Here is a 26,374-nt window from a genome sequence, read left to right as displayed (position 1 = left end):
TCATCTGTATTTTCTGATTTTTATATAATACACAACAAGAATTTTTGCACAATTTACCAAGAGGAAATGGATGGGCTTGGGCTAAGCAGACCGGTCAGTAGCATTTCAGGGAACCAGAGCAAAAGTATAAATAGAGGCTCACATATTGATGTCTAGATATTGGAAGGTAAAAATTAAAAATTTAATAAATAAATATTTAAATAAAGCTGTAAATGTACGTGTAAATGTTTGAAAATTTAAATCTTATTCACCGTTTTAAAAGTAAAACTGTTGTCAATTCTATTATTCAATGGCCACTAAATTTCTAGTGGAAAAAAATGATGTCATACTTGTGGTAGATTCTGCAATCTGCTGCCCTAATCCTCCTTCAGGAATAAAGAGGTTATTATTTACTTGCTAGGAATGCTGCCAACAGACAGCCCTCAGCTGTCATCCCTTTTCAGGAACTGCTTTAACTGGAAAGTCACCTCCCCCAAGGTCATACCCTCTTCCTGGGGGTACTTCCATCTGATGGCTGATTGACATGGCCCTTCTTGCCCCAAAAGGGACAACTTAACTTCTCCCTCTGTCCAATCCTGCTTCCTTCTCTTCCCTTCCACAGATTTTGATCTCAAGAGCATTCCCTAATAAAAGCCCTCATGCTGAACTCTGAGTCTGCTCTCCAGGAAGCCAACCTACAACAGTTGGTATGAGGAGTAGTTCAGGAAAGCATACACTGTGATGAAATTTTGGAGATGAATCACCTGCTGCCCAGCTGGCAATGAGGACCCCGTCACTGATGGTAGGTGGAGCAGATAAGCACCTGGGACAGGTGACAGAAGAAGTGTTAGAGCTTTCACTGATGGCAAACTGGGATGGCACTGCTGGAAGGGAAAGCATTAGCCGGTTCTATGTAGCAGAATTTTGAGAAATATGTGGGAAATATTAAATATAAGGAAGGCCAGAAAATTGGGTAGCTATTTCTATGGTTGGTTGACTTCTAGAAAAAAAAATAATGAGAAGCCAACTTAAATTATTCAACAACTAAGTGCAGTATGTGAAAGCCAGAGGGTATCATTCGTAGCATATAAAGAGGCCCTCCTCTTTTCCAGGTAGAGGGTAGAGAAATCTGAGGACCAGGCCCAGGACTTACTGAAAGCAAGCTTCAAAGGAAGTTAAAATCCCAACCAAGACAAGTCTGCTATGCCAAGGTCAGAGCCCTGGTTAGGAAGGCATGGAACCCTGGCACATGGGATGGGGGCTTCTGGATTGACATCCCTAAAAATCTTGTATCTTCAGATTTTCCTGGACACCTTGAGCATTCAGAAAGGTCCCACTCCTTCTTATTAAGGGCTAGTGCTTCACCTTGCTTGATCTGCAGAGCCCTTTCTCCTGTAAGATAATATGCATTTCCCTCAGAATCTGCCCCACTTCCCATCTTGGCCACTGGGCTTATATATAAAGTTAAGTCACAGCATAGCTTCACTGGGGATATGCTGGGCCTAAGTAGGAAGGAAAGGGACTACCCCAAGAAGAAGCTATAGGACCTAGCCAGCATGTACTAGCAGGTGCTGAGGGGGGAGCACGGGACTGAATTCTGAGGGCCTTGATCAGGGAGCTGGAATATAAAATTGAATAAGGGAAAATTAATTGTTTTGAGAGTTCTCTCCCAAAATACAGTATTTAACCCCTCCCCAAGGAAAGACCCCAGGAGATCAAGTGAACTCAATACTAGAATGGCTTCTCAGAGTGTGGGGGGTGGGGGGGGGAAGAATTAAGTGAAGTATAAATGCCAAAGTTGTCATAGCAGATTGGGGAGAAAGGATTAAAGGCTCAGGGAAGTGGGAATGATAGAATAAATATATTATGTATGTCCAGAAAACCCTCTGGAGGACTAGGTTCTGTAGGAGGACCCAAAAGGCACACTGTTCGCTCAAGCTATAAGGAATGGCTTGCCTCTGCAGGCCAGGGCTCAGAGTAGGAGAGGATGTTAGAGGATGAGGATCACTGATAGGAACGGTGATGTCCTGAAACAAGAGAGGCAGGATGACTGCACATAACCGTCAGAAGTCGGGTGGATGCGAATATCATAATGCACTGCAAGGTAAGGGTGAGAGGCGGGGGGCCTGATCTGCAGAGAGCTGTGGGGATGGTTAAGAGGTAGTTAGTAGATTATATATAACAATATATAATATATGGTCAATATAACACAATGCCCTGGGGAAAATAAGCAGCCAACAATCTGTACTCAACGTGAACAACCAAAAGAAATCAAAGATGGTCGAGTCTGAAGGACAGTGCCTCCATAAAAAGTCACAATTCCTTGCTCAGCTTCTGATCCTAAGTCAGTTTTTGAACCAGGGCGCACTGTTTGAAGGAGAGGCTGAAGGAGAGGCTGGGGTGCCCAGGAAGAAGAACCCTATAACATATGTGTAGTAATGATTTGTCTAGTCCTTCTATTTATGCATGTAACTGTATGCAGGGGAAAGAGGAATACCCAAACATTTTGAGGCCCAATGGACACTGGTTATGAGTTGATATACCCAGAGACCTAAAATGTCATCATGTCCCCCTTCTTAGAATAAGGGCAGATGGGAGCCTGGTATTAAGTGGACTCCTGGCCTGTGTTGGGTTCAGAGTGGCTCCGCTGGGTCCACAAGCCTACCTGATGGCTATATTCTTGGTCTCTGAATGTATAATTGGAATAGACGTTTCGGTAGTTGGTACAAACCCCATATTGGTTTCTTGACTTGTGGAGTCAGAGCTATTTGTAGATGAAAAGCAGAAGTTTCTGAGACTGCCCTCACCTTCCTTGGCCAAGATAATGAATGAAAACATATAGCATCTTGGGGAGGACGGCAGAAGTTAGTGCCACCTTTGAAGACCTAAAGATCGCTGGGATGTGGCCCCTATCATATCTACATTTAATACACCAGTTTGGGCCCCTGCACAATGTGGGCAGAGCCTGGTACATGACAGACCATTGCAAACTCAACCAAGTAGTGATACAAATGCAGCCACCGTGTTAGATGTAATATCTTTGCTAAAGCAGAATAACATGTTCTTAGATACCTAATAATTAGCTATTGCTTTGGAACATGTAGTTTTATATCCCTATCAGAATAAAATATCAGAAAAAGTTCACGTTCATATAGGACAACAGTATACATTTATAGTTTTTCCTCAAAGGTCTACAACTCTCCCGTCCTCTGTCATATTATAGTCCGGAGATAGCTGGACCATCTGAATATAATACTAGTCCACTATGTTGATGACATCATGCTAATTGGACCAAAATGGGTAAGAAGTGGTTAGCGGGTTGGAGGCCTTGGTGAGATACATGTACTCCCCATGATGGGAGATAAACCCTAGTGCAGGTTTTAGAGTTTGAATGATCAGGGGGGTATGCCAGGAGATCCCCACCAAATTAAAGGACAAATTATTGCATTTTTCACCTTCCCCACAAAGTAGGAGACTCAATGCCTGGTAGGCTTCTTCGGGCTCTGGAAACAGCACATTTCATACCTGGAGTTACTGTTTCTACCCATATACTGGGTGACACAAACAACTGCCAGCTTTGTGGAGGCGCCTGGGTGGCTCAGTCGTTAAGCGTCTGCCTTCGGCTCAGGTCATGATCCCTGGGTCCTGGGATCGAGCCCCGCATCGGGCTCCCTGCTCAGCGGGGGGTCTGCTTCTCCCTCTCCCACTCCCCCTGCTTGAATCTTAAAAAAAAACAAAACAAAACTGCCAGCTTTGAGTGGAACCTAGAGCAAGAGAAGGTCCCATAGCAGGTCCAGGCTGTGGCTTCAAGTAGTCCTGCCACTTGTGCCATACAATAGACAGACCCTATGGCATCAGAGATATCTGTGTTGGCAAAAGATGCCACATGGAGTTTTTGATAAGCCCCAGTGGGAAAGTCAGAACTTAGTCCAGAATTTAGGTTCTGGAGCAAACTGTGCCATATACGGTGGAGAATTATATATCTTTTAAAAACAGCTCCTCACATGCTACTGCATCCTGATAGAGACAGAATGCCTGGCCATAGGACATCAAGTGACCATGCAGCTAGAACTGCCCATCATGAACTGAATGCTGTCACATCCTCCAGGGTATAAGGGCGGGCAGGCCCAGCAACCAGAAGGAAGTTTTACACACAGGATCAAGCACAAGCAGGACTGGAGAACACAAGCACCTACACAATCAGCAAGAGTGGATCCTTCATGATAACAGATTCTCCGCGGATGCACTAGCATCATTCATTCACCATACACCTGTGGCCCCCTGGGAGATCTCTTTTTTTTAAGATTTTATTTATTCATTTGAGAGAGCGAGAGAGCAAGAGAGCGAGAGAGCGAGCACACAAGTGGGATGAGGGGCAGAGGGAGAAGCAGACTCCCCGCTGAGCAGGGAGCCTGATGTGGGGCTCCAGGATCATGACCTGAGCCGAAGGCAGACGCTTAACCGACTGAGCCACCCAGGCGCCCTGGGAGATCTCTTGACAAGCTGACTAGGAAGGAAAAGCCCAAGCATTGTTCTTAGATTGGTGGGCTTGGTGTGTGGGTATCAGCAAGTATAGCAACTCCAGCCTGAGAAAGCCATGGTGACCAGGAATGAGGGTCTGGGTCATACCACCAGGCAAACCACCAAAACCTTAAGACTGATGGGGATCTATAATTCTTAGTGGGAGGGGAAGTGATTATTTGCTGCTTTGAGACCAGCTGCAGTATTGAGGGTGGTAGTTTGTCCTAAGTTTCTCCTAGGAAGAGAGGCCCATCAGACTCCTAGAAGAGCTGATCCCAGAACTTAGTGAAGCGGATCTGGGAGGCACAAAGGTGGACTGTGGTGGACACTGCAATACCTTGCCCAGAGCTCCCTTTAGCAATGGAGGCCTTATTACTTCAGTTGTTAGGAATGCTGCCATCAGAGAGTCCTTGGCTACCAGCCCTCTTCCGGGATTGCATTAGCTGAGAGTTATCTTGTTTCAGATCACATCCCATTCTCAGGGTGGCCCACATCCAATGACTCATTGATGCTGTGTATAAAGGCCTGGCCCTCTTGCCCCTAACTGAGATAGTTTTGGAGTTTCATTCTGTCTTCATAATTCACTCTAATGTATGCTGAGGCATTCCATTGATAGTGGGCTAAAATTTGATTTCTCCCTTTTTTCATTCCTGCTACTTTCTTCCCTTTCCTTCCATAAGTGTTGATCCCAGGAGCACTTCCCAATAAACCTTCTATACTCTAATCTTTGTCTCAGAATCTGCTTCCTGGAACAGCCAATCTGTGACAATGCTTTATGCATGTTATATCTATCTATCTATCTATCTATCTATCTATCTATCTATCTATCTATCTATCTATCTATCTAATCTATCCACCCTAAAATCAAGAGTAATATGAGTTGTTTAATATTGTGAAATGTTCGTTAGCCTCTCTGTGCAATTTTTGCAAATACTGCACTAATTTTTTATTACCTCTGGAGCCACAGACTGGAAAAGAGACAGGCAAGAAAATGGGCACTATTGGGGAATGATAGTTTGTTCAACAGAAACCTATTGCATTCATGTATCTGAGAAGGCTTTGACAAGTTAGCTTGTTTTTTTCTCTTCCATAAGTGCTTCCACTGCTTGAATCTTCCCTGCCTTCTGAAATCATGTCTGTCTTTTGGGTCAGCAGTGGCACAATCCACAAATGGTCATGGCATTTGGACACAGTTGCCTTTTATTTAGAAGATAGAGGGAGACAGATTGGAGAAGCACGTTCCTGGAGCCTGAACAGTACTAGTCAGAGTGCAGATGTTTAGGGTTATAAGTTGCACCGTGCCAACAATAAGCACCAGATCCTGTGTGACACGGGCACCCGTGTGTGTGTGTGTGTGTGTGTGTGTGTGTGTGATATACAGGACCCTTCAAAACATGGGATTTAGAGAGGGCCCCTCATGCCCAGATCTAAGGGTAGGGCTGAGGCTAGGATAGCAGTGGATGACATTCAGGTCCCGATTCTTACTCAAATGTTGTAGCAGACTCAGGGCTCAGGGGTTGGTTTAAGGTTTTGGGTATAGTGGCCTTGCCGGGTCATGCACATATGAGGAAGAGTTTAACATCACTTTTTGAAAATGAAAATGCTGTTCTTCTTGGGAAAAAAGCCCATTTCCGGAAAACACATAAACCGATTGACCCTTAAGGCAGTGTAGTATAGGGGAGAGAGTGAATCTGGAGCAGAGGATGAGGCAGCAAGAGTATTAATGTTTCTCTTCCCCTTTTAGTTTTCAAATACCAGAGTACAAAGAACACTCTGGTATTTCTTCTTATAAGGACACTAATCCTATCAGATCAGGGACCCACTCTTCTTTTTTTGTAAGATTTTACTTATTTATCTGACAGAGAGAGAGAGAAAGAGAGAGCGAGAGCACAGTTTATTTTTCAAACTCCTCAAAAGGAGTAGATTTGAGAGGTAAAGGGAATGAATCTGCTTTAAACTATCTGAATTTGAGGTGCCTATGGAACTTTTTTTTTTGAGAGAATCTTTTTTTTTTTTTTTTTGAAGATTTTGTTTATTTATTTGACAGAGAGATAGAGAGCACAAGGAGGCAGAGCGGCAGGCAGATGGAGAGGGAGAAGCAGACTCCCCGCTGAGCAGGGAACCCCATGCCCGGCTCCATCCCAGGATTCCGGGATCAGGACCTGAGCCGAAGGCAGACGCTTAACCGACTGAGCCCCTCAGGCGCCCCCTTATGGGACTTTCAAGAGGACATGTTCAGTGTTTATTTGAAAAGTGTGGATCTAGAGCTCAGAATAAAGGTCTGACTAAAAATATGTATTTTAGATGATAACTGAAGCCAGAGAGTGAGTCAGGTAGCCCCAGCAAGGGATACAGATTGAAAAACTGAGGACAGAATGCTGAGAAGGCTCAATACATGTGGGACTTTGGCAGAAAGGAGTGCAGAACTGAAATGGAAGATATGGCCTCCCATCAATATTACAACACGTATCTCTATACATTCTTTTTTCTTCCCTTTTAAAAAATTGTGGCAAAGTACACAAAACATTTGCTACCTTCACCATTTTTAAGTGTACGGTCCATTGACATTAAGCACATTCACATTATTGTGTAACCATCACCACCATCCATTTCCAGAACTCTTTCCAACTTTCCAAACTGAAATTCTGTACCCATTAAACACTAACTCTCCACGATCCCCTCCCTCAGCCCCTGGCAACCACCATTCTACTTTCTGTCTCTATGAATTTGACTACTTTATGCATTTGACTTCCTCATGTAGGGGAATCATACAATGTTTGTCCTTTTGTGACTGGCTTATTTCATTTAGCATAATGTCCTTGTATTAGTCCACTTGGGCTGCTAGAACAAAATACCACAGACTGGGTGGTTTAAACAACAGAAAATTACTTTCTAACAGTCCTGGAGGCTGAGAATTCCAAGATTAGGTGCTGGTAAATTTGGTTTCTGTGACAGCTCTCTTCCTGGCTTGTAGATAACCACCTTCTTGCTATGACCTCACATGGCCTTTCCTTGGTGTGTGCACCTAGAGAGAGTGAACACTCTGGTATTTCATCTTATAGGGACACTAATCCTATCAGATCAGGGACCCACTCTTTTTTTTTTTTTTAAGATTTTACTTATTTATCTGACAGAGAGAGAGAGAGCACAAGCAGGGGGAGCAGCAGAGGGGGAGGGAAGAAGAGGCTCCCCGCTGAGCAGGGAGGCTGACATGGGGCTCGGTCCCAGGACCCTGGGATCATGACCCGAGCGGAAGGCAGATGCCTAACCGACTGAGCCACCCAGGCGTCCCACAGGGACCCCTCTTATGACCTCATTTAACCTTAGTTACTTCCTTAGAGGCCCCATCTCCATACACAGCCTATACTGGGGGTAAACACTTCAACATATGAATTTTGGGGCGACACACACATTCCGTCGTCCATAATAGTCCTCAAGTTTTCTGTACATTATTTACATAGAATTGGAGTCCTATTCTATGTTTAGTTCCAAAACCTGGTTTTTTAAAATGTAATTTTCGTAGTTATAGAGTACTGTAAAGCCTAGAGCAGCAACAAGAAAAATCCACTAGAAGTTTGCTTCATCCTTTCCCAGGCCAGATTTCTGTTACTCAGAGACAATCACTTTGAAATCTTTTAACTGTTTCTTCTGGAATCACCTCCATATTTCTAAATAACCTATTTATACTTTTATTTCTTAATTTTTAATTTTTATACATCAGTTATGACTTCCTACAATGGAAGGATTCAGTTATCTTATACCTCCCACTCCATATATAACCACACTTCTCCTACATTCTCTTAATATATTGTTGTTATTTCTCTGTATTTTATTGAATCAATATTAAGTGTTCATAGTATGTCTATGTAAATATTACTCAAAGCTGAACCATAAGAAGGGGTAATTAAGAGCACAGAAGCCACCGGACAGCTTTGCTTCAAATCCTGGTTTTGTCACTTAATAGCTGTGTGATCTTAGGCAAATCTCTTAATCTCTCTCTGCCTCACTTTCCCTATATTTAGGATGAAAATAACAATATCTATTTTATTTATTTATTAAAAGATTTTTTATTTATTTATTTTTGCCAGAGAGAGAGAGAGAGAACGAGCGGAGGAGGGGCAGAGGGAGAAGCAGACTTGCCGCTAAGCAGGGAACCCAATGCGGACTCAATTCCAGGACCCTGGGATCATGACCTGAGCCAAAGGCAGACGCCCAACTGACTGAGCCACCCAGGCGCCCCAGCAATATCTATTTTATAGGATTGCTGTGATAATTAAATGATTCAGCACTCAGTAGTACGTAGAAATTAGCATATATTATATATTATTGTTATTCCTTGTATATATTTTTATTTCCCTTCAATTCTGTTTTTGCCTCATGTATTTTGGGGCTTTGTCTTTAGGTCCATATACATTTATAATTGTTATATCTTCTTTATAGATTGACATTTTCATCATTATAAATGGCCCTTCTTAGTCTCTAATAACAATGTGTGTCTTAAGGCCTAATATTTCTCGTATAAATATAACCATTCCAGGTCCCTTTTGGTTATTGTTGCATGGTAAAACTTTTTTTTGTCTTTTGATTGTCAACCTATTTGTGTCTTTGATTCTGAATGTCTTTGGTAGGTAGCATAGATCATATTTTAAAAATCCATTCTGCAATCTCTGCTTTTATGTTTTATTTTTTTGCAATCTCTGCTTTTAAAATGGAGTGTTTAAGGGGTGCATGGCTGGCTCAGTCAGTGGAACATGTGACTCTTGATCTTGGGGTTGTAAGTTCGAACCCCACATTGGGTGTAGAGATTACTTGAAAATAGAATCTAAGGGCGCCTAGGTGGCTCAGTCGTTAAGTGTCTGCCTTCGGCTCAGGTCATGATCCCAGGGTCCTGGGATCGAGCCCCGCATTGGGCTCCCTGCTCGGCAGAAAGCCTGCTTCTCCCTCTCCCACTCCCCCGCTTGTGTTCCCTCTCTCACTGTGTCTCTCTCTGTCAAATAAATAAATAAAATAAAATAAAGTCTAAATAAATAGGAGTGTTTAATACATTTATATTTAATGCAATCACTGATAAGGCAGAATTTAAATCTGCCATTTTGCTATTTGTTTTCTTTCACATTAACATTTTATTTTTAATCAATTTAAATTCAATGAATTAACATATCGTGCATTATTAACTTCAGGGGTAGAGTTCAGTGTTTCTTCAGTCTTATATAACACCCAGTGCTCATTACCTCACTTGCCCTCCTTAATGTCCATCACCCAGTCACCTCATCCTCCCACCCCCCTCCCCTCCAGCAACCCTCGGTTTCCTGTGATTAAGAGTCTCTTATGGTTTGTCTCCCTCTCTGATTTCATCTTCTTTTATTTTTCCCTCCCTTCCGCTATGATCCTCTGTTTTGTTTCTTAAATTTCACATATGAGTGAGATCATATGATAATTTTCTTTCTCTGACTGACTTATTTCGCGTTGCTATTTGTTTTCTATATGACTTATGTCCTTTTTGTTCCCCTATTCCTTCACTGTTGCCTTCTTTTATGTCAAGTAGACATTTTCTAGTGTACCATTTTCATTCCCTTGTCATTTCTTTTACTATATTTTAGAATATATTCTCTTGGTAGTTGTCCTGGGAATTACAGTGAACAACTTAACTTATAAAAATCGAGTTTAGATCAATACCAATTTAATTTCAAATCTTTGCTCCTAATAGCTCCATTCCCTACCCACTCCTTTGCATTGTTATTATCATACAAATTACATCTTTATACACTGTATGTACATCAACATAGATGTTGCTTTATGAAGTTGTCTTTTAAATCAAATAGAAAAAAATAAAGTTACAACAGAATACATTTATACTGTCTTTCATGTTTCCTATAAGTTGTTGTATGTATTTTAATCCTTTGTTGAGAGCTGGATATTTAGGTAATATAGCAACCCGGGATACTGATGCTCCTCTCAGTGGTCATTTGTTTATTTGTTTGTTGACTTGGTGGGACTAATTCTGGGAAGTTTATTCCCCTCCCCCCACACTTATAGTGTGCATCTCTGATGTCCCAGCTCAGATCTTTTCCCCTTGTTTTTATCTTTTAGCCTGGCTACTTAGGTTTTGCCTTTGGGTTAGCATGTCATTTATTGGTCAAAGGTTGTCTTAAGTTCCCTCAGTCAGTTAGATATTTACCCTTTATCATTAGATAGGTATGTAGCTGCTTTCACATTTCAGTGAGTTTACATATTTTGCCTCTCTCCCATTCAGCCAGGGACTAGTAGGTTGGAGGTTTCTTCTCTGATCTTTCCTGAAAGGATATAACCTTGGACATTCGCACATTCTTTCAGACTGCCAAGGATGACTGTGACTTTATTTTTAATCTTGGCTTTCTAGGATTTGTCCCTGGGTCAGAGTAGCTTATGATTTAGTCGGTGATTGGTCAGAGGTTGTGTTTAAGCTCTTTGGCCAGTGAGGCTTTTGCCCTGTGTTTATGGGTCTCTGTGTGGCTTGGGGAATCCTTTCAAGCTTGTTCCATGTCTTTCTCTAATTTTCCTAAGAGTATGCAGCCTAGCATATACACACAGTCTTCCTGATCCCCACAATTTTATGTGATCTCAAGAGGGCTTTTACTGGTTATCTCTTTCCCTGGTTCTTTCTAGGAAACTTGTGAATGTTCTGACATTTTTCTTATATTGGTGGTACTAGCCTCTCCACCAAGATCTCCATTGTTTTTTTGACAATGCCTGTCAAAATGCATGGAATTTTCTACTACCTTTTCCAAATTATTTCAGTCCCTTCAGTCAGAGCTGCAGCATTCCTCATCCTCGTGTCCTGCCTTTCTTCTTGGGAAGAACCCTTGAACCACTGCACCAGAGCTGAAAGCAGGCACCTGCTTTTACCTGAGTAAAACTCCTGCTCTGTGAGATGCTGCTGGGAAGGGATATCAGTTCCTGATCTTTTGGGCTTGCCCCTCCTAGAATAGAAAAATTATTTGAGGATATAATTGTTAACCATTTCCCAGATATTTTGAACGTCATAAATTTACATATTCAAGAAGGTCAATAAATCCCAAGCAGGATGAACTCAAAGAAAAGCATGCCTAGACACATCTTATCTAACTACTAAAAACCAAAAGTAAAGAAAAAACCTTGAAAGTAGCTAGAGGAAAATAACACATTACTTATAGGGGAACAACAATTTGAAAGACCGTGGTTTTCTTATCCCAAACAATGAAGCTCAGAAAATAGTGGAATAACAACATCTTTAAAGTGTTTAAAGGAAAGAATTGCCAAACCATAGTTATACTTCAAGAACAGAGATGTAATAAAGATGTTCTCAGATGAAGGAAAACCAAGAGAATTTGTTGCCAACAGACATGTTGTAAAAAAAAAAAAAAAAATGCTAAAGGAAGGTCTCCAGCCTAAAGGGAAATGATACCAGGGGGAAATCTGGAATTCAGGAATGAAGGAGAAGCAGTAGAAATGGTTAATATCTGGGTAAGTATAAAAAACTTCTGTTTTTTGAAAACAGTGATGACATCGTATTAGTTCCCTACTGCTGCTGTAACAAGTTATTGAAAATTCAATGGCTTAAGACAAGACACATCATCTTACAGTTCTGGAGGTCAAAAGTCTAAAATGGGTTGACAGAGCTATGCTCCTTCTGGATGCTCTAGTGGAGAATCCATTTCCTTGCTTTTTCCACCTTCTAGAGGCTGCTTGAATTCCTTTGCCCATCGCCCCACGTCACTCTGATGTGTGATTCTGTCATCACGTCTTATATGACACTTCTGCCCCCCTTATACGGACCCTTGTAAAAAATTTTTTAAAAAGGACCCTTGTGATTACATTGGGCCCACCCAGCCAATCTAGCATAATCTTCCTATCTCAATATCCTTAATTTAATCACATCTGCAAAGTCCTTTTTGCCATATAAGGTAACTTAATCACAGATTCCAATATGTAGACATCTTTGAGGAGACATTCTTTTTCCTACCACAACATCATCAAGGATCTACAAATTTTTAAAAATAATTTAAAGTGTTCTAGAGCATAGGAAAAGGTGGAAATCTACCCAATTAATTATATAAGGTTTCATAAGACTTATACCAAAACAAAGAGGACTAGAACTAAAACAGTAAACCAGAGGTCAAACTAAATTATAAATATAAATGCAAAAGTCCAAAAGAAAATATTATCAAATTCAATATAGCACTGTAGTAAATAGAATAGTGATAATGGTCCCTATTTTTTGTGCTAGCTGTATTAGATTAGCATCAATGTTATGGAGGTTATGCATGGGCTGAATAACATGGACTTCCACTCACCAAAGTTGATCTTGTGCTAACACTGCTGAGTGCCCAAACTGACAACAAAATAAGATTATGAAGAACCATTCAATACAATAAGACAGTATTTCCTGGGGATACCAGTCAGCCCTATGGTGGTAGGATTATTATATGGGACACCACTCATCATGGTGAGAACAGACATTTTTCCTTATGGAAATAAATATTCTGGACACACATTTATCTTCTTTGCTCATGATGATTCTTCAGTGCCACCATCCATTGACTTCCAGAATGCCTTAATCATCATCGGGTTATCCTAGGTAACAGTATTGTCTCTGACCACGGAATTCATTTAATGGTAGATGAAGTACAATAATGGAGTTATATCCAAAGATTCATTAATCTGTATTACTTACTCCATCATGCAGAAGCAGCTTGCCTGATAGAAAAGTAAATGAATTACTGAAAGCTTAGTTATAGGATCAGATGTTCCATGTTGAGAGTGCTATACTACAAGAATATAATGGCTGCTTTAAAACCAGTGACCAATATATGGTGGTATTTCCTTCATAGTGAGGATGCACGAGTCCGGGAATGAAGGGATGGAGGAGGGAGCGGCCCCTCTCACTATCACACCAATTAACCCAGTAGGAAAAAAAAAAAAAATTTTGTCTCCACAACCTTGGGCTCAGGAGGTTTGGAGGTTCCATTTTCCAAGGGATGAATATTTCCCACAGGGAATAAGGCCATGGTTCCATTGAATTGAAAGCTGAAACTGCAACCTGGCCATTTTGGTCTCCTTATGCAATTGAACTGACAGGCAGAGAAGGGGTTACTGTACCTGCTGGAGTGATTGAATCCCGTTACCAAGGGGGAGTAGAGTTGCTGCTATACAATAAGAACAGGAGAAGTTTGCGTGGAGCCCATTAGGGCACCTCTTAGTACTCATTTGCCCAATAGTCCTGGTCAATGGGAAAATGCAAAAATCCAATAAAGATAGGATTGAAGGTTAGGGTCACTACATCAGGGAAAGAACTATGAAAAGCTAAGGGGCATATGAAATGGATTATTGACTTTGGCCTCATGACCAGCTACAGAGGGGAGCTGTGGCAGCTAGGTGTATCTTTGTTGATAATTTTTTTCCTTCCTTTCTCTTATATATGAAAAATACTGGAGATGGTTGTTAGGTTTCAGGTGGAGAGCATGAATTGACATTACTCAATGACAGTACAGAGGCTGATGGGTCTTTTTGTCCCTTCCTCCCTGTTGGAGATGAGTTTCTTTATTTGAGTAAAGGGCAAGAATGGATGCTGAGTGGCTAAAAGGGTGAACTATGTTGGCTAACCTTTATTTAACCTCACCTCCTGATCAATTTCCTGCCCCTTGGTCCTGTTCTATGCCCTGGGAGGCTGACTCCTATGGATTGTATTCCCTAGGCACCTTTCCTAGTTGGAGTCTCTTTGGATTTGGCCAATGGAATACACTTACAGAACTTTGCAGGAACAGAGAAGGCAATTTATTTTCTTCCCTGTTCCCTCACTGATTTGGGCTGTGTTTTATTGGCAGTGATTGCCAATAAGTATACTGGTAGTGATGGGCCAAGACTTCAGCTCCTGCAGAAGGTCCCTCTTCCATGGCCCTAGTTCTGACCAAGAAGTCCCTTAGGTTTGAGGGACAAACACCAGGAGCATTCTCATAAAAATCAGGAAAAAGACAAGGATGCCAGTTTTTTTCACAATTATTTAACACTGTTCTGGAAGTACTACTTAATGTAATTATCTGAGAAGGGAATGTGATATTAATATTGGAAAGGAGGAGACAAGATGATCATTACTGCAAATGAAACAAATCTAAGAGAATCAACTAAAAACTATTTGAAACTTTAGGAATTCCATAAAGAGGCTGGCTATAAAATCAACTGCAAAAACCAACCACTTTCATATATAAAAACAATAAACAGAAAAAGTAAGATAAAGAAACGATTCAACTTACAATAGCCATGGAGAATAGTAAGCTACTTAAGAATACCCTTGGGGTGCCTGTGTGGCTCAGTCGTTAAGCGTCTGCCTTCGGCTCAGGTCATGATCCCGGGGTCCTGGGATCGAACCCCGCATCGAGCCCCACATCGAGCCCCACATTGGGCTCCCTGCTCTGCGGGAAGCCTGCTTCTCCCTCTCCCACTCCCCCTGCTTGCGTTCCCTCTCTCACTGTGTCTCTCTCTGTCAAATAAATAAATAAAATCTTAAAAAAAAAGAATACCCTTAACAAAAAATCTGCAAGACATACTCATTAATTCAACAAGTATTTATTAATAATCTATAGTGTGCCAGGCAATGCTTTAGGAGTTTTTGTTTTTTTTTAATTTAGAAATGCTGCTGAGGAAAAAGAATGAAGACAACTAGAAAAAATGGGTTCTTATATAGAAAGATATTCTTTCTTCCTCAGTTTTATTGAGATATAATTGACATATAATTTTATGTAAGTTTAAGGTGTACAATGTGATGATTTGATACACATATATATTGCAAAATGATTATCACAATATGGTTAGTTAACACATCATCATACCATATAATTATCACCTTATTTGTTGTAGTTGTTGTGGTGAGAACATTTAAGATCTACTCTCTTAGCAACTGCCAAGTATACAATACAGTACTGTTAACTATAGTCACCGTGCTGTTCATTTAGATCCCCAGAACTTATTCATCTTATAACTGGAAGTTTGTACCAACATCGCCTCATTTCTCTCTTTCCCCAGCCTCTGGCAACCACCAATCTACTCTCAAGTTTCTATGAGTTTGGCTCTTTTAGATTCCACATGCAAGTGATAATCATACAGCACTTGTCATTCTTTGTCTGAGTTATTTCACTTAGCATAATACCATCCAAGTTTATCCATGTTATTGCAAATGGCAGGATTTCCTTCTTTTTATGAATGAACAACAACAAATATATATATTCATATATAATATATAAATATAATATGTGTATTTTAATTCAGTCATCCATTGATGAACATTTTGGTTGTTTTTGTGTCTTGGCTATTGTGAATAATGCTGCAATGCACATGGGGGTGCAGATATCTCTTTGACATAGTGATTTCATTTTCTTCAGACAAATACCCAGAAGTGGAATTACTGGATCGTATAGTATTTTTATTTTTAATTTTTTGAGGATCCTCCATACTGTTTTCCCTGGTGGCTGTACCAATTTACATTCCCACCCACAGTGCACAAGGGTTCCCTTTGTCTCTACATCCTCACCAGCAATTGTCTTCTCTTGTCTTTTTAATGGTAGCCATTCTGACCTGTGTAAAGTGGTAAGATATTCTTATAAAGATGCCAGTTATCCCTCAGTTAGCTCATAAATTAAGTGTAACCTAAATTGGAATAAAGACAGGATTTTAAGGGAATGTAACCAGATAATACATTTTATGTCTAAATAAACACACGTGAATAGGCAGGTAAATTATGAAAAAGAGTGATTAAAGAGGCCTTATCCTCCCAGATATTAAAAAATATTATAAAGATACTATAATTAAAACAGTCTGGTACGTAAAAAGAAAAAAAAAATAACAGATTCGAGCAACATAATAAAGAATCAAGAAATATATCCAAATATACGTGGCTTTTCAGCTTATGATAAAGGTGACATTTTATTTACTTATTTATTTATTTTTTGTTTCAAGTTTTTATTTAAATTCTAGCTAGTTAACCTATAGTGCAGTATTAGTTTCAGGAACAGAATTTAGTGACTCATCCCTTACGTATAACACCCAGTGCTCATCACAGCAAATGCTTCCTTAATACCCATCACCCATTTAGCCCATCCCCTGCCCACCTCCTTCTATCAGCTTTCAGCTTGTTCTCTATAGTTAAGAGTCTTTTTTATGGTTTGCCCCTCTCTCTCTGTCTTCTTTCTTTCATAAAGGTGATGTTTTAAATCAGCGAGCTAAAGAAAGATTATTTGATAATTGGCACTGGACAATTTCCTAACTATTTGGAAAAAAAAATATTCCATGTGTTCAATAAAGCTGGAGAAAATGTATTTACAATGACATTAGGAGGTTACTTGCTTTATTCACCATGTTGACATTTATACAAATGGTTCAAAAGCAATGGTGAGGAAAATTGCTGGTGCCTTACTGGTAACAAAGGCAATGCCACCAAAAAAATTCCATATGAGCCAAAAATTTAAATACTAAAAAATGTACATTAAAAAATGTACATAAACATTAGAAGAAAATACAGGTCTTCCTAACCAGGGCACACAACCCCAAAAATGTAAACAAATAATTGATAAATTTTGTATCATAAAGATTTAAAAATTCCATATTGCAGAAGTCCAAAAAATTATAAACTGGGAATATATTTATAACACTTATGATAGTCAAAGAGCTCATTTCCTTGATATACAGAAAGTTCTAATGTATTAATAAGAAAAAGATGAAAAGCTTAATGGAAAAATGGGGAAAAGCAATTCATAGAAAGAAATATACAAATGGTGGGGCGCCTGGGTGGCTCAGTCGGTTAGGCGGCTGCCTTCGGCTCAGGTCATGATCCTGGGGTCCTGGGATCGAGCCCCACGTCCGGCTCCCTGTCGGCAGAGAGCCTGCTTCTCCCTCTCCCTCTGCCTGCCACTCTGCCTACTTGTGCTCTCTCTCTATCTCTCTGTCAAATAAATAAATAAAATCTTAAAAAAAAAAAGAAATATACAAATGGTTAACAAACCTATGAGAAGATGCTTAATCTCACTTATAATTAAATAAATTGAAAAATTTTGGAGCAGAACATGGAATATATATACATCAAAATTTAAGAGGTGAAGTTGGCAACATCTACTTTGACCCAGTGGTTTCACTTCCAGGAATTTATCGTAAGAAAATAATGCCACAATTGTCAAAAAACATGTGTATGAAGGCTTCCACTTTGACATTTTTGTAATAGACCAAGATTGGGAAGAGGCTAAATATCAATCAGTGATAGATTGGTAAAATTTTGGTAAATCCATACTGCAGAATATTATTGTATCTGATAAAATAACGTACATGATACATTAGGTGAACAAATAGTTTGCATTCTATGACCCAAAATTATTTTTAAAAGCTATGTGTATATACGCTCACATACAATGTACCTACTTATATATGTATACATATATACATATATAGTTGTTGTTGTTGATGATATATATAAAATAACAACAAAACCTGGAGAGTCAACTGAAAAGTTAACAGTGATTTTCCCAGGATTTATCCTAGGATTGAGGTATATGGGTTATCATGGTGGTTATCAGAAAGGTGGAGAATTGGAACATTCTTATTTTCAGCTGCCCTCCTTTCCTAGTTAATACTTACTTTTCTTCAACTCAGCTCAAATTTTCCCTCCCTTTCCCCCCACAAGGAAGTCTTCTTTGATCCCCAGACTCTGCCACTTCTTTTACTATACTAATAATGTTCCTTTCATTCACAATATTTTTTCGGTTTGTATGCATGTGTGATTATTTCATTAAGGTCTTGTTTCCACTATGAGAGCAGAATCAGTGTCTGTTTTTGCTCACCAACATATTCACAATAAGCACAGGATTTATGGCAATTCTCCCTGGTCCCCTCTCTCTCCCAATATTGTGATGTGGACAACTGAATTTTTCTCAGTCTTATATAAGGGGTTATAAAAATGCAGCTTTAATTAATTTTTAAAGATTTTATTTATTTGAGGGGGGAGGGAGAGGGCATGAGCAGGGGGAGGGGCAGAGGGACAAGCAGACTTCCCGCTGAGCAGGGAGACCAATGGGGGGGGTGTGGATCCCAGGACCCTGAGATCATGACCTGAGCTGAAGTCAGATGCTTAACCGACTGAGCCACCCAGGCACCCTAAAAGTGCAGCTTTTATTTATTTTTTTTTTAAAAAGATTTTATTTATTTATTTGACAGAGAGAGACACAGCAAGAGAGGGAACACAAGCAGGAGGAGTGGGAGAGGGAGAAGCAGGCTTCCCACTGAGCAGGGAGCCCATGGGGGGCTCGATCCCAGGACCCTGGGATCATGACCTGAGCCAAAGGCAGACGCTTAATGACTGTGCCACCCAGGCGGCCCCCCATTTTTTTAAGATTTTATTTATTTATTTGACAGAGAGAGACACAGCGAGAGAGGGAATACAAGCAGGGGTAGCAGGAGAGAAGTGCAGCTTTTAGACATCACCCCCCCACTCACACAAAAACAGAAGGAGAACACATCGGAAACAAACAGCAAACTCACACTAAATGGTGAAATATTAGGGGCATTCCCATTTACTTCAGGAACAAGGTTGGGAGGCCCTCAATCACCATTATTCAACATCGTTCTGGAGGTTCTGGTCAATGCAGTACATCCAGAAAATGAAAGAATAAGAGATATAAATATCGGAAAAGAGGAAATTAAAAAAATCATCATTTGCAGATGCTAGATGCAAATGCAGATGCATTTGCTAGAAAAACCAAATGTATCAACTGAAAAATTATCAGAAATACTAATTATTTTTCCTTAGATAAGCAATAACCTGGTAGAAAATATAATCATAAAAGGAATGTCATCCCCCAAAACAACAAAACAATCAACTACCTAGGAATAAACTTAGCAAGTAATGAGTATAACTTACCTGAAGAAACAAAATTTGTTGAAGATCATAAAAGTCGACATAGATAGACTCAATTTTTAAAGATGTCAGTCCTCAAATCAAAGTGCAGATTCATTGTGCTTTATGTCACTAAATGTCAACCATCTTATTCTGTGTATTGTTGTTCAACCTGGAACTGGACACATGCATACATATACTTTTTGTATTTGCATGAAGAAAGGTGAAAATTGTTAAAAGTGGTTGGTGGTGGAACAGGAGTTGCAGGGCACTTTCACATTCTACCTCATACATTTCTGCATTGTTTGCACATTTAAAAAAAAATAAGAAATGTGTACAATGAGAGAGAAAGAGGCAGAGAGAGAGATTGAGAGAGAGAGAGAAAGGAAGAGATTGATTTCTACTCAGGGGATATATCTTTTTTCCTAGGCAAGTAGTTCATTATTTTGTTAAAGTCATGGATGCCCGTGAGAATCTGGTGAGAGCTATTACCCCTCTCTCCACTAAAATGAACATATGTATGTGCATAACATTGATACAATTCCAGATACAGCACAGAAGTGGTCAGCTGAGAAAGCCCAGTCTAGGTTAATCAGTATGGTCAGTGGGGAGACTCCCTGGGGCCCCGGCATACATTTGGATGAGGGGGCAGCAGAGGGGGCATGGGCTGCAGGCAGTGACCCTGCAGCAAGGCTAGGTTCTCCCGGGGTGCCCTGTGGTGAGGCCAGAGGTAAGAGGCCCAGCTGGTTGCACCTCTCAAGCCAGGTGGTAGCAGCCACGTTAGGAGCCATGTTAACTAAGGCACCATGAATGAGGGCAGAGCAGGCCGACCTGGGGGCTTCCCCCAGGCAGCAATCACTTCTTCATGGAAACCCACAGCTGCAGGGCTATGTGGGAACAGCAGTCCCTTCTATGTATCCCTGAGTCACATCCCTGGGAATTTGGGGGGAGGGAGGGAGAAAGGGAAGAAGCCAGAGACAGTGACTCAAGTTGGTCCCCTGAGTAAAGGTGGCGTTTGCCATCTTGGTCACCTGTCCATGTGTACTTTTAGAGCGAGCGACAGAGTCAGGTGGCTGAATGCAGGGAATAAGAGGCTCTGGAATACGGGAGGAGGTGGAGGGTCAGCACCTTCCTCCCCCACTTGACAAAGCTGAGAGATCAGACCATTTCTACATTCCTCACACCCTCAGCTGCCTCCTCCTTCGTGGACTGGAATGTAATCCAGGGGCAGGTCTCAGAAGAGCCATCAAATCACAACAGGTTCCTGCAGCATTCGTCAAGACTTTGGGACAGTAAATACACGTCTTTCTTTAATCAAACAAGACAGGATTGTGTTGCTTTTGTTTTATCAAATTGTAAGTTGATCCCAAAGTAGAAAAAGTAGTAGATCATTTACATTAACTGGCCAAACTTAGAGGACTAAGGATTAGATCTCTTTGTGGAATAATTCATAGATAGTCTGAAAAATTTGTTTTCAATTTTAAAACGGGTTAGTATGTTTCGAAAGCTGCCATTTTGTTATAACCAGTAGAAACATTTTTCTTGTACTATAACAAAATATAACGTAATTAATGAGGCCTTTTGGGTTCCCCCCCACTTAAATTCTCCACTCAAATGAAAATAGCATCATTTTATTTTCTCAATATAAAAGTAATGCATTACTGATTTTAAGAAATGAACAGGAAAGTTTAAGAAAGTAAGAGACTCCCACTACGTATAATCTTTTCTGAGATCTTTCCTTCCATTTCATAGAGGGGTGCAGGGAAAATGCTGGCCCTTCATGGCTGGGGGTGGGGGGGGGGGAGTGAGAGAAGGGGAGAAGAAGGAAAGAAAAGACCTCAAAGAGGAAGAAAAGACCAACGGACGAGGGAACAGATGCAGCTTCTCCCTGTTAACCGGAGAAAGGCAAATTCCAGCCACAAGGAGAAGCTCTCCTCGGTCTCTGGGATTGGCAGAAGAAAATGAGTGGCAGGCCCCGATGGAGCCGGGAAGGAAAGGGGTGGGCCAGCTCCTGCCGCACTTCTGGTGGGAGTGGTAATTGGGGTCTGGAACTCACGGGTGACGTGGCCCTCACGTGGGCAGGAGCCGACGTTTGCAGACGTCCTTCTCATCCTGGTCCTGGTTTGGTCCGGTTGCCAGCTCCCTATTACCCCGAGGCCGGGCGGGCCTGTGGCCCGGGAAGGACGAGGAGGTAACTGCCGGGATCCCAGCAGGTCGGTGTGCGGATGGGCGCTGCCCGGGGGAATCTCTGCGGTGCGGGGAGCGGAGGGGGAGACCAAAGAGGGACGACGCCTGCTTTCTCCACAGCTTTGCACTATCCCTGGCCCTTCCAAGAACAAAAATGGTGGACTCTAGGGTGCGGCTTCCAGGGGCGACCCCAGACCAGGAGGGAGGAAATCTGCAAACTTTGGCTTCCAGGGCCTTGAATCGGGAAGGGCAGATAGTAAGATTCTTGCCCTGGGTGCTGGTCCGTCTACCAAGCCAGAACCTTGGGGCTGTGCGTCTGTCATTCCCCACGTCTTTCAGTAGGGCGCTGTACCTCGCAGAGCAAAGAGTAACGAATCTGCCCCAATCCCTGCGGGTCTGGGTAGAGGTGGGATTGCCCCGCAGTCCCCGGAGGGGTGGGGGTGGCCGCGGTCCCTGACTTAACTTGGGCCCATTTCTGACTCCAGCTGTCTTCCTGTTATTTTATGTAGGAAGAAGGATGTGACAGTACCCACAGGGAAAATGGCTGTCGTTGGGGGTGGAAATGCATCGGGGAGGGGGCTCTTCTTTTGCTCCTCAGGTTTTCCTTACTCCCTCGCCCCGCCTCCTCCCTTTCCAGTTGTTCAGAAGGGGTGTGGTTTTTGCTGGGAAAATGGCCGACCAGTGAGGGTGGGGGCTGCGGGAGTGGGTGAATGGACGCCGGGCAGGAAGAGGGCTGATGTCAGCGGAGTCCTGAGAAGTGGGGGTAGGGGTGAGAGGCCAAAAGATGAAATCCGTTGGACAACCAGGATCCAGAATTTGGAAAAGCTGGTATTGGGACTCTCTGAAGTGCTGTTCTGTCTGCCCAGCTGTCTGTCTCTGTCCTGCCGTTTGTGTGTCTGTGGATCTTGCACTTTAGGGCCAATTCAACCCTAGAAAGCAGGCAGAAGAGGAAAATTGTCCAGAAAAAGTAGGTCAGAGTGAGGGTGGTGGCACTATTTGGGGACCCCTGGGGTGGAGAATTGCGAGGACTGCAAACCCGAGGGAGCCCATAGACTTCCTCCGCATCCCCCTCCTTTCCTCCTCTTTATTCCATTGCAGAGCTTTCAAAACAAAGTGCTCTGCAGGTAGACGACACAGAAGGAAGTGGCTGGGGGGTGGAGTGTCACGAGAATCCTGAAGTGGGGGTGGGGAGGATCTTGCTCCAAATTACTCTTTGGAGTACGGTGTCCTGGGTTTGCTCTGTCTGTCAAGCACTCAGTCTCAGAGTTATCAGTCCTTAGATTTAGTGGAGGAGGCGGAACCTGAGATGAGGGAGGAAGGAAATTGCTCCGGAGCAGTGGAGGTTGGTGGAATGGGTGGAGGGAGGGGTGTCCCCGAACCTCTGAGATGGTGGGGGTGGCGGAGGCAAGCGCCAGTTGGAAACCTTTGTGCATTTTGCCGTCTGCCTTCAACACTCGCTCCACCACCATCCATTTTATTACAGGGAAAGGGAAGTGACTGACCAGGGTGGGGTGGAGGATCGAAAAAGATAAAGGAGATGGGGAAGGGAGATACTGAATTTCAAAGCCACAGCTCTGTGACTGAGGAGTGGAGGGTTGGGCTGTGCAGAACTGGGACCAGAGATTCCGGAGAGGGAAGTGGGTCCCATCCAGGGTGAGGTTCTTCTGTCCCTTGAGCGTTCAGCATCCTCCTCCCCACCCCTTTGTATGCAGGTTTGCAGGACACAGTGGACTCCCAGGCAAGGAAGAGAAGGAAGAAACTGCCTGGACCTGTGCGGGTGTATGTGGGGGTGCCAGTAGCCCCAGGACATCTGGAGGGGTAGGGGAGGTAGGGAACTGATTAGATGCCTTAAATGTAACGTACTGGGGTGGGATGGTTGAACATGAGGTTGGAGAGTCTGGAGGTGGGAAAAATTTTCCACAATTACCTTCCCCGTAGAGGAAAGGAATCAGTGATCCAGCCCTGAGTCCCTGTCACATCCCCGTCCGTGTGTTGGTCTGTAGTTCAGTCTGTCCGCATGCAAAGGCACAAAATGGGGAGACGGATGCCATAAATCTTTCCTTCATTCCTAGGTTCTGCTGTTACCTGCAAGCTGCCACAGGGCCCGCCAGCTGTCGCTGAAGACTCCGCCCCCAACAGGAGCCCTGCTCTGGGCCAGAGCGGTCCCACTCCTCCCTGGTTAAGAATTTGGTTCAGACCTTCACCCCAGCATGGGCCGTACTCGGGAAGCTGGTTGTGTGGCCGCCGGTGTGGTGATCGGGGCAGGCGCCTGCTACTGCGTCTACAGACTGACCTGGGGAAGAGATGAGAGTGAGAAAATCTGGGACGACGATGAGGAAGACGATGAGGAAGAATCTAGTGATATTGTAGAGACTGGGGTCGAGACTGGGAAAGGAGCTAAGGCTAATGCTGGGGTGGGGGCTGGAGCTAGACTTCAGGGTGAATCAAAGGTCAAGGCTGAGGTGGGCATGGAACTCCAGAGTGGTTCAGATGTAAAGGCAGAGGCCCACTTGGGGGCCCGGAGCGGAGGTGGCCTAGAGGCCAAGGCCAAAGCCCTTTTCAGCACTCTGAAGGAACAGGCAAGTGCAAAGGCGGGCAGAGGAGCCCGGTTGGGCACTATCTCTGGGAACAGGACCTTGGCACCCAGTTTACCCTGCCCAGGAGGCAGGGGTGGAGGCTGCCACCCCACCAGGAGTGGGGCTAGGGCTGGAGGTAGGGCAAGTGGAAAAACCAAGGGAAGAACCCGAGGGAAGAGCACCAGGACTCCAGCCACAGCATGGCCTGTTCGCAGGGGCAAGTTCAACTTTCCCTATAAAATTGATGATATTCTGGGTGCTTCTGACCTTCAAAAGGTTCTTAACATCCTGGAAAGATCAAATGATCCTTTTATTCAAGAAATAGCCTTGGTCACTCTGGGTAACAATGCAGCATATTCTTTTAACCAAAATGCCATTCGTGAGTTGGGCGGTCTTCCAATTATTGCAAAACTGATCAAAACGAAAGATCCTATTATTAGGGAAAAAGCTTACAATGCCCTTAATAACTTGAGTGTGAATGCTGAAAATCAGGGCAAGATTAAGACATATATCAGTCAAGTGTGTGATGATACCATGATCTGTCGCTTGGACTCAGCTGTGCAGATGGCTGGACTAAGACTGTTAACCAACATGACTGTGACTAATCATTACCAACATCTGCTTTCCTATTCTTTTCCAGACTTTTTTGCTTTGTTATTCCTGGGAAATTACTTCACCAAGATTCAGATTATGAAACTAATTATAAACTTTACTGAAAATCCAGCCATGACAAGAGAGTTGGTCAGTTGTAAAGTACCGTCAGAATTGATTTCCCTCTTTAATAAAGAATGGGACAGAGAGATTCTTCTTAATATCCTTACTCTATTTGAGAATATAAATGACAACATAAAAAACGAAGGGCTTGCATCGTCTAAGAAGGAATTCAGCAGAAGTTCACTTTTTTTCTTATTCAAAGAATCTGGAGTGTGTGTTAAGAAAATCAAGGCATTAGCAAATCACAATGATCTGGTGGTGAAAGTAAAAGTCCTAAAAGTATTGACCAAACTCTAATTGGGAGTAGGTCCCAAACAATCTCGAGATAATTTTTTAGTGTGCACTGGGAACAATGCATTTTGTAAATTCTTTGTTTTCCACTGTGCTTACATGGCAAGGAGATCCTTTCAGCTCCTACTCTGGAATAATGAATATCAAGGGTCATCAACAGTGATGTTACTTGTGGTGGCTGGTTTTAGTCTGGACCATTGTAATGATTTAATGAATCTTAGAGCTTGTATAAAGAGAGCATTTATTGATTCCATCTTGCTACCTAGATTGAGATATTTTTTACTCTTTCCTCTACCTAAACTGACAGCAGACTAATCATAAATAAGCTACACTTTTGTATTGGTTTACATTTGTTAATCTTAGACTTGTGTTTCATCAATAAAGTTGTGTGTTTTAACCAGCAAAAAAAAAAAAAAAAATGGATCACGTCCTTGAGTTTATGATCTATCTGGAAAGGCAAGATATAGTATGGAAACAAAAATACGCTAACAAAACCACAAGCCTTCCCATCAGTGCAGAAACTTCTGCAGGCAGCAGTGCTCAGGCAAAGCCGTACAGAGGAGGGGGACACTTGGGTAAGCTGGGCTTGAAGGATAGGAAGAAAACGGGGATGTTTGGAGACCAACTGGTGACTTGGAGGCAAATTTTGTGTTCCGTTAAATACTGTCATGACACAAAGTAGCACTACGGTATTCACTGGTATTAGATAGACTTCTTTCCCCCATAGTTCAGCATCGCTGAAGTTACGATGCCTCTCACAGCTGATGGCACCTGAGCATCGTTCCATACTTGAATTAGAAGTATTATTTTCCTTTCGTAGTGGTATGTAAAATAATGATGCATCTAAAAATCAAAGGCATCTTAGATCAGTGAAATTCTGTTTCTAGTCACCGAGAAAAATGTAAAACTGTGTTAATACTTAAAGGGTGTATTTGCTCCATAATAAGTACATCATTTGTACTGATAGAGGTTTTGCAGTAGTTTGAGTTAAGGAAATTGGCAGAGGGTTGAGGAGGAGTCCTCAAGCTCCGCCTACTGAAGGAACGTTTAAATCGAGGGAATCTGTGCAGTTGCAACACTACCCTGTTCATATTGCAGATGGTGATTTAGAGCGAACAAAGCAACATTTAATCAATCTCATTAATGTTAATTTAAATGGTTTTTTCAGTTTTATGGCTTGGTTTATTTCTAATTTGTGAGGTTTTTTTTGTTTTAA

The 26,374-nt window shown here is 42.2% G+C and overlaps 1 protein-coding gene across 4 annotated transcripts; it reads left to right on the top strand.

Moving 5' to 3' along the window:
* The first annotated feature begins 641 nt into the window (after nt 1–641).
* ARMCX1 (armadillo repeat containing X-linked 1) lies at nt 642–25,571 on the top strand. Of its 4 annotated transcripts, XM_044911583.1 has the most exons (4): nt 21,403–21,603; nt 22,384–22,544; nt 23,290–23,404; nt 23,650–25,571. In XM_044911583.1, exon 4 carries the CDS (start codon nt 23,788–23,790, stop codon nt 25,162–25,164), a length of 1,377 nt encoding a protein of 458 aa, XP_044767518.1. In that variant the 5' UTR covers nt 21,403–21,603; nt 22,384–22,544; nt 23,290–23,404; nt 23,650–23,787; the 3' UTR covers nt 25,165–25,571. The 4 variants fall into 4 exon arrangements, with proteins under 4 accessions (XP_021552251.1, XP_044767518.1, XP_021552117.1 ...); XM_021696576.1 differs by lacking the exons at nt 21,403–21,603; nt 22,384–22,544; nt 23,290–23,404 and adding an exon at nt 642–781; XM_021696442.1 differs by lacking the exons at nt 22,384–22,544; nt 23,290–23,404 and having other exon boundaries at nt 21,403–21,581.
* Nucleotides 25,572–26,374: the final 803 nt, after the last annotated feature.

Source organism: Neomonachus schauinslandi, chromosome X (assembly GCF_002201575.2).
Source record: "Neomonachus schauinslandi chromosome X, ASM220157v2, whole genome shotgun sequence".
Taxonomy (NCBI): domain Eukaryota; kingdom Metazoa; phylum Chordata; class Mammalia; order Carnivora; family Phocidae; genus Neomonachus; species Neomonachus schauinslandi.
This window is presented reverse-complemented; position numbering and strand designations above follow the sequence as displayed.